We start from the raw sequence: 15516 nt of genomic DNA on the forward strand, positions 1-15516 counted from the left end.
GTCATGACGTAATGCTATCTACTCCAGAATAGCGCGCGGCGGTGGAGCAGCAGCAGCAACAGCAACAGCAACGGCAGCCTTTCTCCGGATCCTCTCGGCTAATGTTTGTTTATTTATATCGATTTTGTTTTGTCCAGAGTAAGCCTGGCAGGGTGAGATTTGCTGCGGGATGTCGGTGCTCAAGGAGAACCAGTGTTACGGTCTGTCCAGCGGTAAACTGAGCCGCGGTGGTAACGTCTCCGTCTTTCACGTCAAACTCACTGACAGCGCGGCAAGAGCCATTAGCACCTTTCAGAACGGCAAGGTGGGTTGTTTTTTAAACATTTCACCCTCAAGTACTTGACATTATGTAAACTTATGTTTTGAATTTGTTGCCCCACGTCGTCAAGGGGACCCTTACTTAAAAACAAAGTGGTAAAAAAAGGCTACCAAGGCGGGTTTGTGCTTCTCATTTCAAGCCCGAACTTCACCACTATGTGTCTTCCCCGTTTGTTGTCTCCTACAAGCCTGCTTTTGCTATGAAATGGAAATACATGTTGCATAATACAATGCGGAAACGCTTCCCTGTGTGATGCTGCTTGTAACAAGCTGTCGGCCAAGTCGTTTACAAGCTGCTGGCAAGTATTATGGATGCTAATGAGTGTCTGGGAATCGAGGAGAAAAGAAAGGAGCAGGCTGTTGGGGGGGGGTGGGGGGGGGGGGAGTAACAGTTAGTAGGAGAGATTTTTTTGCATTTGAGAGATGGAGCACTTATTATTTTTGCGAAACAGACACAGAGTTGCAGCCTTTAAAAAAAAAATTAAAAAAAATCTTCACCAGAGCTTGAGGGAGACAGATGGAAAGCACAGACAGATGGATAAAATCAAAATTAAAACATTTGACCCAGTTTATTACAAATGAATCAGACGCTGCAGGAAGTCTGTAGCAGTGAAACAGTCATGTACACTTCCTCAATTCAGCAATTCCTAGTAATGCGGATAGAAAAGTCCTCACTGTAGGCTTGTTCCAGTCACCCCCTTTTCTGCTGAAAGGTGAAAACCACACTGCCTCTGTCATATCTCAGTTTTAGTGTAATACTGTCATGATGAAATAAAAAGCATCATGAGGAAAACACCTGATGCAGAGCTGAGTCTACCACACATAAAATCACACATACACACAATACTGCTGTACACATATCTAGTTTCCTTATTTAGCTTTTAAGTGTGGCTATTCATAACTCACTTGGCCTGATCACAGAGACACGCACACACAAAAAACACCTGCACTTGAAACCAGGCCACCTTACTCATCAACAGGTGGACTCACAAATCATTTCCATGAAAAGGTCAATTAGATTCAGACTTTCTGTCCGTGTTTCAAATGTGTTGCGCTGGACTGTCATTTCTGCAGTTGGCTATGGGCTAAATCACCCCCGTGCGAGATGACAGCTTGTTATTTCACCGTGTTTCATCATATTCTCATACGACAAGCTGCTGTATTTTAACGGCAAGTTGTAATGACCTTAGCCGAGCTCTTGTAGCTGTGTTAAAAATCAAATTAGATTTGTTTAAAGAGCTCTTCGTGCACAAGTGTCATGATTAACCAGTAATTCTCCCATCCCAAAGGGGTATGTATACCTGCTGGGGATGTGTGGTAAGATTATGGAGTAGAAAATAGAAATTATGATTGGGTGAAAAATATCATATCTGTGTTAAAGGGAAAAGTAAGCACGTCAATAGGATTACAAATTGATGTGAGGCTGATCTTTAAGTATAGAGCTGTTATGATTAATCTATTATTCATCCAAAAAGATACAGGAGATAGTTTTTTCTGAATTGCATTTTAAAATTCAAGCTCTCCACCAGCAGTAATATTTCAGATTCATTCAGTCAAGGTGGACAACAATCCCTGACCTTACATTAAAATGCTTCCAATAAGTTATAAGTAGTTAAGTATAGTGTATAGATTTTAAAAAATCTGGAAAAGAGAGGACTAGTATTGGCCAATAACAAGAGTTGAGGTATCAGAATTGGTTATGGGAGAGAAAAAATTGGATCGATTCATCACTAATTGTCACAGTAACCAGTAAACTACCAGCTACTATAAGTCAACTGCAAAGTGCTTGCCCCCTACCAACCTGGGTCAGTATGTGCTGTGATTGAGAGTAAAAAAAACTAGTTGTTAAGCAAGAAGAGAAGTCAAAATAGATATTAAAAACATGGTTAAAACATTGAGCCTCTGCTACACTAAGTGGTAATAATGTGACTCTAAACTTGACCAAAACTTCTGATAAAATGAACCCATAAACATACATAATTCCAAGATCGCTATGCTTGAAATTAATGAAAAAATATCCACCTTTTTATATGATCAGTAGTGTCAACATCCATTCAAAAGAACACATTTGGAACATGGGAGGTGTTGTCAATGAAAGGGTGCTTGAGCTCATCTGATTGGGCTGTGAGGGTAAAAAAAAAAAAAAAAAGTTGGGAGCCGCTGTGATACATGATACACAGACATGAAGAACAATGGCCTACAGAAAGAAAACCAAATGAATCAAGTAATTGTAAAACCACACTGAAGCAGGACAGAAACGCTCATAGAGGGGACATCCTTTGTGTTTATGTTTATGTATCTGTGCAAATGATTTGTCTTTTGATTTGTCTCCAGGGTTGGTCCTCCCATCCCACCATCTGTTTTAATGGAAACCAAGGGGTAAGAAGAAACTGGCCTCTTTGTTGACATATGTTAATTCATTAATTTCATATGATAAATGTTAAATATTATAAATCTCATTTTCTGTCTCTGTCTGCATCTCTTTTTTTTGTTATCTCTCTCTCGTGTTACAGAGAATCAGGATCCCTTGCTCGAAGGATAGCAATGAAGCAAGGACTTTCACCTTTGGCGTGACCAATGTTGCCCGTGACAATCCGCATGGAAGCTTTGACTGCATCCAACAGCTCAGCACTGGGTAAAACACAAGAAAAATATACAGATACACAAATAATCTACAATAAATGCCAAAAAATTGTGAAAAGTTTGGGAATTATCCATCAAATCTGGTATTGAGTCCTGCCACAAATACAGTAGAAATCTTTGTAGCTCTTTCCAGAACCAAACATGAAGAACAGATGTTTATGGTTTAATCAGGGTCCTTTAATTTTATTACATATTCCTGGAAATATTTGATGTATTTTGCAGGTATTTAACATTTTACAGAGAGGGAGGTGCAATTTGATACAAATTATGAGGAAAAAAATGGAAAAATTCTTAATGAATTAAACTCTTAACAATTCTTTGATTGACAGAAAGTACTTTGTATTAATATTAGTGTATTTATACTACCATATTACATAAACCATTCAAAGAAATGTCCTGAGCAACTACTTTTAGGAAATAGCTGAACAAACCTACATATGAAACTACAACTCATCTAGTTTACCTTAACGTCAAGCATCTAGACGGCGAAACAATCTTTCATTTGAAAGAGATAAGGACTCCTGAAAGCTGTGTCAGATCGCTGTCTGTAATCGCTGTCCTCCCTCCCTCCGCTTCCCAGTGCTGCCGAGGAGCTGTCATGTCTCGGGGTGATTCAGAAGAAGATGACAGTCAAAGCCACAGATGACTCGTACGATAAGGCTCTTCAGAGCATGGCTCAAGTTGAAGAGGAGACGCGTAGCCGAGGGGCCATTGTCATCAAACATGGGGGACGTTTTCAGGGTAGGAAGCACAGTACACACTCACTCACATGTGCACAAAGCCCAAAAGACAAATTTATACTGTATTGTGCTGATAATATCCAAAAAAGCACAGTCAGCCCTATTGCATTTGGTTGCCATAGCAACATGTATAGTAACTAGTGACATAGTAATGGTGTAACTCGTTTTCTCCTTTTGTGTGTATTCTACTCTTAAGTAAACTTTCTCTACACTACACATGTGTACACATACATATAGAGTATCTGTTGTTGTACATATTTATATCATATATCACTGTTTTAAAGGATGCTGAGATTCTGCAGGACTACAAACCTATTTTCTGAACATACAGTGACTCTGGGTTCTGCAAATATACAGCAAACTCATCAGCAATATGCATACACATGAAAAAACCAGTGATTGAGCGCTTTTTTTTTTTTTTTTTTTTTTTTGTCACCGCTGGCTTTCTACTTCAAACCACCAAGCCACTTCCTTCTAATAGATATGTTAGTCAACATCATCTTCTCTCAGTAAATGTACCAACAAACTTTGATGATTTTGTCAGTTTAGAGGAAGCCTGTGCACAAGGTTTGTGCTGCTGTGTAGTTATTTCCGAAATTAGATAGCAGCTCTCTAAGACGTGAGTTCATATTTTTAACCAAATGTGGGTTTCTGAAGAGGTGAAATAAAGTCTCTTTATCCACAATACTAATAACTAGTTTCCCTGTGGTGTAGAGCTAAAACAATTAGTCAATCAACAGAAAATTAACTGAAGTTTTAGTCTTTTTTTTACATTTGCTGGTTGCAGCTCCTCAGATCTAAGGATTTGAAACTTTTATGTGTCATAAATGATAGAAAACTGAATATCTTTGGATTTTGGAATGTTGCTCAGACAAAACAATGACGGAGACATTTGAAGATGTCACCATGGTCTCTAAGAAATTATAATGGGCAATTTTACAGATATTTTATAGGAAACACGATAATGAAAATAATCATTAGTTGCAGCCCTACTCTCGTGTCTGATCTTGCTAGATTTAGTCTGAAATTGCATGCTCTTTAAAGCAGTAGTTACACAATTGGGTGTTTCCTAGTACAACCTTCTTTTTAATTCATTTAAGAATGAAAAAAGACTGCACAAGGTTACCTTTTGATGTTGGAAGCATCAATCAGGCTTCTGTGAACTCCTCAAGATTACGTTTGAAGATATTTTTGCTTTATTCGGGCTGTTCTGTGTTTGATGTGAGATTTTCTGCTACCTTGCAGGCAAGAAGGTCACAGTACGAGCCCCAGCCCCAGCGCTGGCCAGCCTGACCAAACCTCGACCCTCGCCCCAGTCCCTCCTCAGCAACATTAAGAAGGGTGTCGGCATGTCCAAGCTGAGGAAGGGCGCCTGTGCATCAAACAGGAGGAGCGTGAGTGACGTGCGGGAGAGGCCGCTCAAGGAGAGGGTGAAACACCTGCTGGCTCTGAGGCCGTACAAGAGGCCTGAGCTGATCTTGAGACTACAGAAAGATGGACTGACAGCGGGAGACAACGATATGCTCGACTCTGTGCTGATGGAGGTTAATGCTTTTCTGTTTTAGCCAGATAAATACAGCAGGTTTTTTTCTGGCAGCACACAGGAAGAAACATTTGGGAGCATAAGGGAAAGTTATGAAACTAAACTGCCCTTTAGAATAAATTGAACATTTTGCCAGTAAGCCAACACAACATTATACACTGAGAGAACAGGGACCACATCAGTTCCTTACTTAAGTTTGATGCATGAGCTTTTGTGGGAATTAAACATTTAAACTTGAATGAATGATCAGGGGTAGGTTTGGATTCTCAGCACTGAAGATAAGTCTTTTCTCAACCGTTTTTGTGTGTGTTTGTCTGTGTGCAGGTCGGCCAGCTCAATAGAAGAGACAACACTTTTGTACTAAAGGACGGTCTGTATAAGGAGCTGCAGAAGGACTGGCCTGGCTACACCTCAGGGGACCAGCAGCTTCTAAAGCGAATCCTTGTCAGGTAACACAGATGAGAATCAGCTTTAGAAATCTGGTACTGCAATTTGAGAACTCTCACCATTTGCAGGCAATGAGTGACTCAGCTTACAGTTTTCTTTTCATACCCTCTGTTCACTTTGTCAGTTCGTTTGAGGTTTTACACGTAATATTCCTCCTGTTAACCACAGCTCTAACACTCCTGCAAATTATCTGCCTGTATATTGCCTCATCAGCATGTAGATTAGAATATACATGCAGATCTGAAAGTGCTGGTGTTGTGGCTCTAAAATTAGATGTTATTGGTTGGACCTGGTGTCTGACTTTTCTTTTTCCACCTTTCTGTAATCAATTACAAAGGGGAAAACCTTTTGTTGTATAAGCAAAGCAGAGTATTGTGTTTCTAGAAATTATTATAGCCATTTAAAATAAAAGTATCGCATTCTCTTTACTTTGCAGGAGACTGTTTCAACCACAACAGAACCTCCTCTCTGTCCCCGAGGCCCAGGTCAGCCCACTGCGAGACACCCCCAACTCCTCCCCAGCACACCGCCCAAAACATTCCCTGCCAGAGGAATACACTGACCCTCTGGCTAGCAAGAAACCCAGGATATCCCACTTGTCTAGCAAAACAGCCAGTGACAAGTCAAGATTGAGGTCATCTGAACAAGCGGCTCATAAAGATGTCACACGAGCCACAGGGGATGACAGGCAAAGGAACTCGCTTGATCCTCGAAAGCTTTTTGACTCCTTGCAGTCAGCAGTCTGTCAGCAGGAAACCGAGGTGACTGACAGGCTAAAGCCAACTCCCTGTGCTCGGGAGGAGCCTGAAGGCCACCCTCAACCCGACTCCGATCGCCCCCCGTCCCCTCTGATAGTGCCCGATCTTGACAGACACACAATCAAAAGGAAGAAGAGCAAACACAAACACAGAGACCACGTAAGTACAAGAAGCAAAAAAAAAAGCACTTTTTATTTGCTTCCTTGTTGAAATATTCAAATCATTTGACGCATTGTTGATTTATTTTTGTTTTGTCAAGGAGAAGGAGAGGTGGAGAGACAAGAAAGAGAGGAGAACGCATCACAGCTCAGAGGATCCAAAGAAGAAAGTCTCTCTGGACTGCACTGGTGAGTGCTGTCAGTTGTTGACGTGTGACAAAAAGTGTCAAATTTTCAGTTTGTTTTTTTTTTTAATTGTGTGACATTGTTCTTTCTTGTCAGACCCTGAAGAAATTTTGTTTGCCTCTAATGTGCTCCAAGCGGACAATGACACAGTAGATTATTTATCGTAAGTATGCAGTAGATTATCCTAAAATCAGGAATTTATTCTTCCAATGGTCAGCAAAAAATCTAATTAATGTATATCTAAAAAATGATTTTCATAAGAAAAAATTTTGCCGTCAGGTGTGTGATCTTTACTGATCTGATCATAGCGACCCTCTTTAACTTTCTCCGCACAGGACGTATACGAAGATTTGCAGCCAAGACCAGAGACAGGGTTACAAACAAGACTTTAACAAGGAGTACAACGAGTACCGAGATTTACATGCCCATATCGACAGCGTGACGCGGCAGTTCATGGAGCTGGACACACAGCTCAAACAGCTACACCATGAATCACGTAAATACAAGGTTAGTACATACAGAAATGAAGCGCTAAACTTTTGAGTTTTTATGTTTGGGCATCACTCTCTCTCCCGTAGACTTAAAGGTGGCTATAAGAAGTTTCAACCATTTTAGAAACTACTTTAAAATATATGACAATTTAAAATAAATGACAATTTAACTACTTTGGTTTAGAGACAATAATGTTACTTAAACTGTATTTCTCTCCTGCAGACAGTACATAATAAGATTCTTCAAGAGTATCGCCGTATTAAAAAGGTAACTTTCTTAAAATTTGCCTAATGCAACAATTACTCTGCACTTTTTTTGTGTCATAATAAAGTCTTTTTATTTTTCGTCCCTTTTTTTTTTTTTAGTCCAACCCCAACTACAGCCAGGATAAGATGCGCTGTGAATATCTACACAGCAAACTGGCCCACATAAAGAAGCTCATATCAGAGTACGACCAACGACAACTGGGCGCGGACCGTTCCTTTCCAAACTGAAGAAGCTGACTCGCAGACGAGTGAACTTGGTGATTTCAATAAACACCCCGAGGCAGGGATGGTTCACGCTGCAAAGCCCGAGCTGGTTTCTATGAGCAGAATGGCTAAACGCAGTCTCACGAGACCTGCTGGAAATGTCAGTGAGGTTGGGAAGTCATTCGTGAAGAGCAGCAGTAGTACGCCGGGGAAAAGCAGCCCTTTTAATATGAGTTCTTTTCTTGGAATATGAGATATTTTCTTTGAACCTAAGGGCTGGTACTACAGTGACATGATACTGCCATGGACAAAGAGCGTAACAATAGTTTTACAAAGGCTCTTAAAACTAAGCTCTTTAAAATGAAAACTGATAAACGTGGAGGGAAGGTGCAAAGCCTAAAAGAAACAAAAAACACTTGTAGATTCCTGTCCGCATCACACATTTAACTTCTTTTGTGAATGAGATGAAAACATCAATTTGAGTATTTGCTTATGTGTTCTGTCAGCCATGTCAGAGTTCAAGTTTTCAGCTGGAAGCATGTTATAAATGCACACTGCACATACCCAGACAGCTCATATGAAAAGCAGGTGAGGGTTACTTCTCTCCTTGTCAGAGAAGACATGGCAGCTGGGATGCAGATGTGCACATCCTGGGAAGACATCTGTCGTCTTCTTTGGGTTCGGTGAGATGAAACTGTATCGGTGTTGTTGTCAGTTCTCAGTTCAGGCCTGATCTACTTGGTAAGGTAATACTTCAGGACTGGATTCATAGTATTCCACTGGTGTTATCCTTCATTCGTCGTTTTCTTGGAGCACAGAAGACTGTTACGTTGAATATAATGTGAACTTGAAGTTGTATTCAGGGAATTAACAGTATAAGTTGCAGTATAGGTTTGATTTGAAACTTGTTTTAATTATCAGAATAGAGAAAGTTATGGATTTGTTACTGTAAGCTGTGATGGCAAAAGATTGAGATATAAAAAGATATTGCATGCAGTGTAACTTACAGAATGCATGAGGAAATAAATCAGATTTTGTTGGAATTTGAAAAAAAAAAAATCTTTTGTATTCATTTTAAATGTTCCAATCTATATTCCTTTTTCATTCACCGGCCTGTCAAAAACATCAAGCAATGCACTTATTATAAATATGCTAAGTTAGAAAATATAAGTAAAGAATAGGTATAAATGAATTAAAACAGGTTAGATGTTTTAATTCACTGGAGTAAATATCAGTTCCAGTCAAGCACCAGCAGATAAACTGTGCCTCATCATTATAGAAGGAATTTGAAGGGATTTCCAGTTTGTTTTATGTCTGTGAAAGTTTATTTCAAATCTGAAAGCTAGCATCAATTGTAAATCAATTATTCAGTGTGTTTTCTGACAGAGGTGATTTACAGTATGCTTAAACCTCAAACTCTCAAGCATTTATTATAAATACCCTGAAGTTGGAAACTATAAGTAAAGAATGGGTGTGAATCTGTAACTTATTAAAGGCAGCTGAACCTAAAAGTTAAACATGTATGTTAGAAAGGTAAATCTGATCCTAGAATCAGTTGTTGGTTAATAATTTAGTGTACAGTGGTATAATGTAACAAAATTTACTCAAGTACTGTATTTTAGTGCTTGAAGTAATTTTATTTTACTTGAGTATTTGTATTTTCTGCTATTTAATACTTGTATTTCTACATTTTTTTCAAAGTTTCTTTGCAGATTTTACACACAAAACATGATCAACAAATAAAAAATGATGCATCATTATTGATAAAACTACCCAACTGTATATGAAGTCGTTAAAATCATTGTTACCTTGACCAGCTACAACATTAAAAAGCTGCTTTACACATGGAAACATCAATAATTAGGCTATTATCCAATTATCAATACTAAAACGTATATTAATGTAACTCTGAAAAGGGCCATTTTCGATTACGAGTACTTTAATAAAAGTGAGAGAAGCAATACTACAGTATAAACTTCACTATTATAAGTAAAAGTCCTGCAATCAAAATTATACATAAGTAAAAGAACAGAATTACAGTCAGCAACATATTGAAAGTGACAGTACTTATGATGGAGGCCCAGTCTGTGTTATAGTATTGCATATCATAATTAAGAATTCGTTATTATTGATGCATTAATGAGAGCAGCATGTTAATGTTGTTATCATCTTAGATAAATATAAGACTTGCATGAACAGTTTTCATCTGAGATATAACTAACTATAGCCCTCTTGAGTAAAGTAGTGAAATAAAAAGTACAATATTTTCCTCTAAAATGACGTGGAGTAGAAGTATAAATGAACACAAAATGAAAGTATTCAAGTAAATTACAAATACTTTAAAATTGTACCAAAATACAGACATTAAATTAACTCATTTCACCACTGTGGGTGGAAGAAGAACCAATAATTTAGGAATTAAATGCATTATTATTATTATTATTATTGTTATTATTATTATTGTTGTTGTTGTTGAATCTTGGTTTGTAGTGATTGATAATGATAAAAGGTTCCCGCCCATTGGCTGAATCTGAAAGCCTGATTCTGATTGGTCCGTGCTCAGCTCCATGACCTTTCACCCTCAACTGCTTCCTGCACTTGCTGACTTGTTAGTTGTAAACACTAAATAAGACATCTGTTAAGACCCTTAACTACCCTTGAACCTTGAGACACATCTCGCACAGAGATACGACACATCTTAGCACACAGGCACACAGCGATGCGGGCTGTTAAGTGAACATTTATGGTAAGTAATTATAGAAATTGGTCGCTAAATTCTTGTCAAACATTGTGCTAATCGAGCTAACTGAAGTAACAGTGACGTTAGGTGCAAGATGAAATTAACTGTTTATTCTGGTGATAGCACTGACGTAATTTTAGCTTTCTTATACGAAAAGCGGAGCCAGTTTGTCTGCAGTTTAGTAGCATTAAAGGTAAATGTCTTCGGGGAAGCAACTTGCAAACGTGTTATTTCTTCCATTGCTGCAATAACAAAAAGACTTTATGTTTCTACAATCTAGATGTTTATTGTAACTATCCTGAAATGTTACAAAAGTAAAATTCCTGTTTCAGATTAGACCTCAAACAATTAATCGATAGCTAAATAATAATAATAATTATAACATTATTCTACAAAAATTTAGATAATTATTGAATTGTTTTTAAAAAGGGTTTTAAGTTTTTAAGCAAAAATGCTTTCATTCAGCTTCTCAAATGTGAATATTTGCTGGTTTTCCTAATATGAAAATACTCATATTAAACTTAACATTTTGTTTTGTTTTTTTTACTGTTAGACGTATGATTATCTCTCCTTTGGGCTTTGGAATTATTATAGCTATTTTCTGATATTTTATGGATCAAAGGATAAATTGGAAAAATAATCAGAGAATAAATTGATATCAATAATGATTACAAAGGACAGAACTCCCCATGCACAGCCAGTATTTTCAGTCAGGTGCTGGTTGGTCGCAGGAACATATAGGGTGAAAGGAGCTTTATTAGGCTCCTAATAAAGTCACAGTAAAGTCATCTCAGTGTGCGGTGGTTAATTTTGATTTTCACCATAAATAATGATTATTTTAGGTAAGATTTGTGTAAAAAAAAAAAAAACATTTTAAGATTGACTTTTTGACAATTGGAGTTTGGAATTGGTCAGCGATAAATAGAATAAGGTATCACTTATATATTGACATTGACTTTCTTTGATAATGTGTTTTACAGATCTTTTCAGAATTTGTCAGTATGTGAGAGAGAGAGAGAGAGAGAGAGAGTTATGCCATAAAGTGGCTATTAGCTTATCGCAGGTATGTTTCCATGTTGGCTGATAAGTAACAAGAAGTTGGATTTTACAACTTTGGACATAACTAGATCCAACTATCCAACCTGGAAAATAAGAAGAAGTATATCTGTTGCACTGAGAGGTTTACCAGCTTCTGTCTTATGTAACAAGACTGATGATTCATCCCATTTATCTCCTACAGCCTGTTTTACCTTTCAACTCTCTGCAGTCATGGCTGGGATTTTGCACAGGACACTAAGACTGAGGACAGCTCTGAGCGCCCTCTCATCTACTGCCACAGCCAGACCTTCACATGTAGACCTCTGCAGTCCGGTTCTCCTCACCAGCTCATGGCAGTTTGGAGCCTGCTGTCGAAAGCTGCACGCTGGGGCAGATGGTCCAAAACAGTCCCCCGCTGCAGCCCCAGAGAGGCTGCCGTTCTCCAGAGTAACTGAAGAAGATTTGAACTTCTTCAGGAAAATTCTTCAAGCCAGAACCATCACTGATCCAGACCTGCTGGAGTCAAGTAATGTGGACTGGCTAAAGTCAGTGAGAGGTGAAACCTGGAACTGAATAAACTCATTCTACTTGTACAACGATGTATTTCATATTTCTGATTCACTGATGTTCACTTCAGGTTCCAGTGAAGTGTTGCTGAGACCTCAGACAACAGAAGAAGTTTCTCAAATTCTCAGGTAAAGAACAAACAGCTGGTGGACAGATAAACAGACAACTGAGGTGTATATCAGAGGCTTAAAGTTGTCTTATTCCTCTCATTCCCCTGATGTAGTTATTGTAACAATCGTAACCTGGCAGTGAACACACAAGGAGGAAACACCGGGCTGGTGGGAGGAAGTGTGCCAGTTTATGATGAGATCATCCTCTCCACTGCTCTCATGAACAACATCCTTAGCTTTGATAGTATTTCTGGTGAGACTCAAAATATTGAATCTTCAAAAAAAAAAAAGAAGTGTTTGAATCATCTTGAGAGATCCTTTTCTCCATCTGGCAGGTATTCTGACGTGCCAGGCCGGTTGTGTCCTGGAGAACTTGTCTCTCTACCTGGAGGAGAGAGACTACATCATGCCACTGGATCTGGGGGCAAAAGGCAGTTGCCACATTGGGGGCAACGTTGCAACTAATGCGGGCGGACTCCGGCTGCTGCGATATGGCTCTTTACACGGGACCGTGTTGGGTGTGGAAGTGGTTAGTTGAGTAAATAAATGAGGGGCTGCAGAGGAAAGGTGTCTTATATTGAAGGATAGAATAATTGATCTAATGCTTGTGTTTATGAATGTACAGGTGTTGGCAGATGGGCGGGTGCTGGACTGCTTGGCCACGCTGAGGAAAGATAATACAGGATATGACCTGAAACAGCTCTTTATAGGATCAGAGGGCACACTGGGGGTCATTACCGCAGTGTCCGTCCTTTGTCCACGGAAACCCAAATCTGTCAATGTGGTTTTCCTGGGTAGGAATTTCTCACATCTACAAGCACAAAACTGTGTGCAGGCAGTTTAGAAAATTGTGTCATAGTTGTTAAAGATTAGAGTTTATGAGTTGGCGGCTAAATCATACCTTCCTTATCTCTGTTTTTAGGTTGTGAGACCTTCGAGCAGCTGCTGAAGACATTTCAGCTGTGCAGAGGCATGCTGGGAGAAATTCTGTCAGCCTACGAGTTCTTGGACAGTGAATGTATGAGGCTGCTGAATACGCACCTCAAACTTCCCAATCCCATCTCCGGTACACAGCTACACACACACACACACACACACACACACACAGGCGATCTCCGTGTCTGACACAATTAAAAAGACACACATACACATACTAACCTGTTCCCTCCACTCTGCAGACTGTCCGTTCTACGTCGTCATAGAAACGTCTGGATCTGACCCGACACATGACGGGGAGAAGCTCCACAACTTCTTAGAGGAGGCGATGACATCATCGCTGGTTACTGATGGGACTGTGGCAACTGAGGACTCAAAAATAAAGGTAACGTTTGATTATTTTCATTATCGATTGATCTGCTGATTATTTTCTTAAGTAATCGATAAACTGTTTAGACTTTTACATGTCAGACAATATAGAAAAATGTTAATATTAAGTTAACCTTCATATTAGGCAAATAAAAGCTACAAATATTCACATCTTAGAAGCTGAAACTAGCTATTTTTGGCATTTTTGCTTGAAAAATTAGTTAAAATGATTAATTGATCATATTTAAACTCGGTAGGTTTTGTGGAAATAATGATGATACAATCAGCCTTTCCATATTTCCTGTCTTGTCTGTTTCCTCTCTGCCTGTGTCAAGGCTCTGTGGTCAATGCGTGAACGTGTCACAGAGGCACTGACTCATGATGGGTTCACCTACAAGTATGACATCTCACTTCCTGTGGAGCGGATCTACCAGCTGGTGACGGATATGAGGGAGCACCTAGGGGACCGGGCCAAGAGTGTGGTGGGATACGGACACGTAGGTAAGACCACGAGATGGAAAGAGATGAAAAAAAGTCTGTATATCAGGAGGGAAAAAGCAGCCTGCTAGCATGAGACATGATTTCTTTGTACTATATCCTGAAATAGGTAGTGCCTTACATTAAATATTCAGGTTAAATATTGTTTTCACCTCACTTTCACCCGTCATCCCTGACCTGATCTCTCCATCTCTTCCTGTAGGTGACGGGAACCTTCACTTGAACATCACCTCTCCTGCCAAAGACCCTGCTCTCCTGGCCGCCATAGAGCCTTTTGTCTACGAGTGGACGGCCGGCTGTCAGGGAAGCATCAGTGCTGAGCACGGCCTTGGCCTGAAGAAGAGGAACTACATCTACTACAGTAAACCAAGCCAGGCTGTCACTCTGATGGGAAACATCAAGGCCATGCTGGACCCCAAAGGCATTCTCAACCCGTACAAGACTTTGCCAGACAACCTGAAATGACCCTCAGTGACAGGAAGTTCTGTCTTCGTTTAGACACATATAGTTTTCAAATTTGGATGTAAAAGGTGATTTATGTAGAGCTAATGCAGGGGCTTTTTTGAGCTACAACTTGATTGATAAGTAGTTATATGGCAGGTCACACCCTTTCCTGTGATACCCTTCTCACACATTTGTTGCAGAGCTGCTAGTTTTGCACAAGAAACAGCCACAAACATCAAGTGATGTCAGTTTGCTCCATAGTTTCATGTTCATTTGCACAAAGAACTAATTTCAAAATGACATTGAAGTCAACAGGTTGTTGAATTTTTGGCACTCTGGACTGAATATTTCAATTGAAGTTATTTCTAAACATTAACTACCTCTGCTACTTGAATTAAGTCTGATCCAGTCCTTGTTCCATAGAATATACGACTAATTTTGTATAGTAAGTACACTCCGTGTTCTTCAGTATTGCTGAGAGGAAGCCGGTGAATGATCCTGATCTGTTAACAGTGTTGTGCCTACTAGCGGCCACTAGGAGGCAGGCAGCGAATAAGAAAGTGACAGAATCCTCGAGGGCTTGAACATCTTAAATATGTGTAAACACTTGTGGCTACAGTCTGTCTGGTCGACAGCTGTTTCTGTCTAAGTCCACATGTTCTGCATTTAAATTGCAGCCTGTGTATTAACGTCCAGCACTGGAATACAAACAGTGTTGACCCTACTGCATGGGTCACGACTGGAATGTAAAATTTCTATTTGTAGAAATATGTATTTTCTTAAATCATAACGCAACTCAGCTGATAATTAGGCAAGAGTGCAGTAAATGTTTTATTACATATAAAAAAAAAGACAAAGCAACATTTTTTTTCCTTCAAAACAAAACCAGCATTTGTGAACATCTGTAACCGTACACCTAGGCAACTTCATCAGTTTAAAATGAATCTTGAATAAAACCAAATGAAGATGGGGAGTGTTTTTGTTTTTCATTATTCCAGCTGCTCATACAGTGCGGCATGATGGGAGACGAGAGGAGTAAATGGAGGCCCGGCTCGCTAC

At 39.4% G+C, this 15516-nt stretch overlaps 2 protein-coding genes across 3 annotated transcripts; both read left to right on the forward strand.

Moving 5' to 3' along the window:
• The first annotated feature begins 14 nt into the window (after window positions 1-14).
• Window positions 15-8807, forward strand: LOC121881309 (RNA polymerase II elongation factor ELL-like). The gene is made up of 12 exons (XM_042389028.1): window positions 15-304; window positions 2653-2697; window positions 2832-2953; window positions 3542-3702; window positions 4947-5245; window positions 5569-5693; window positions 6128-6608; window positions 6709-6796; window positions 6890-6956; window positions 7129-7300; window positions 7508-7552; window positions 7651-8807. Exons 1-12 carry the CDS (start codon window positions 170-172, stop codon window positions 7777-7779), a joined length of 1869 nt encoding a protein of 622 aa, XP_042244962.1. The 5' UTR covers window positions 15-169; the 3' UTR covers window positions 7780-8807.
• A 1510-nt stretch (window positions 8808-10317) lies between these two features.
• d2hgdh (D-2-hydroxyglutarate dehydrogenase) lies at window positions 10318-15430 on the forward strand. 2 transcript variants are annotated; one of them, XM_042388128.1, is made up of 10 exons: window positions 10318-10501; window positions 11736-12089; window positions 12171-12228; window positions 12324-12463; window positions 12546-12739; window positions 12836-13004; window positions 13133-13276; window positions 13389-13531; window positions 13851-14016; window positions 14216-15430. In XM_042388128.1, exons 2-10 carry the CDS (start codon window positions 11765-11767, stop codon window positions 14476-14478), a joined length of 1602 nt encoding a protein of 533 aa, XP_042244062.1. In that variant the 5' UTR covers window positions 10318-10501; window positions 11736-11764; the 3' UTR covers window positions 14479-15430. The 2 variants fall into 2 exon arrangements, with proteins under 2 accessions (XP_042244062.1, XP_042244063.1); XM_042388129.1 differs by having other exon boundaries at window positions 11763-12089.
• The last annotated feature ends 86 nt before the right edge of the window (window positions 15431-15516 follow it).

Source organism: Thunnus maccoyii, chromosome 16 (assembly GCF_910596095.1).
Source record: "Thunnus maccoyii chromosome 16, fThuMac1.1, whole genome shotgun sequence".
Taxonomy (NCBI): Eukaryota; Metazoa; Chordata; class Actinopteri; order Scombriformes; family Scombridae; genus Thunnus; species Thunnus maccoyii.

What these genes read in the sequence shown, in the direction of transcription:
- LOC121881309 (XM_042389028.1), top strand. Translation starts at nt 170, where the DNA reads ATGTCGGTGCTCAAGGAGAACCAGTGTTACGGTCTGTCCAGCGGTAAA. An exon ending in ATCCAACAGCTCAGCACTGG is followed by an intron (nt 2,954 to 3,541) that starts GTAAAACACAAG and finishes TCCGCTTCCCAG; the next exon opens with TGCTGCCGAGGAGCTGTCAT. An exon ending in AACACAAACACAGAGACCAC is followed by an intron (nt 6,609 to 6,708) that starts GTAAGTACAAGA and finishes TGTTTTGTCAAG; the next exon opens with GAGAAGGAGAGGTGGAGAGA.
- d2hgdh (XM_042388128.1), top strand. Translation starts at nt 11,765, where the DNA reads ATGGCTGGGATTTTGCACAGGACACTAAGACTGAGGACAGCTCTGAGC. An exon ending in TGTCAATGTGGTTTTCCTGG is followed by an intron (nt 13,005 to 13,132) that starts GTAGGAATTTCT and finishes CTCTGTTTTTAG; the next exon opens with GTTGTGAGACCTTCGAGCAG. An exon ending in ACTTCCCAATCCCATCTCCG is followed by an intron (nt 13,277 to 13,388) that starts GTACACAGCTAC and finishes TCCACTCTGCAG; the next exon opens with ACTGTCCGTTCTACGTCGTC.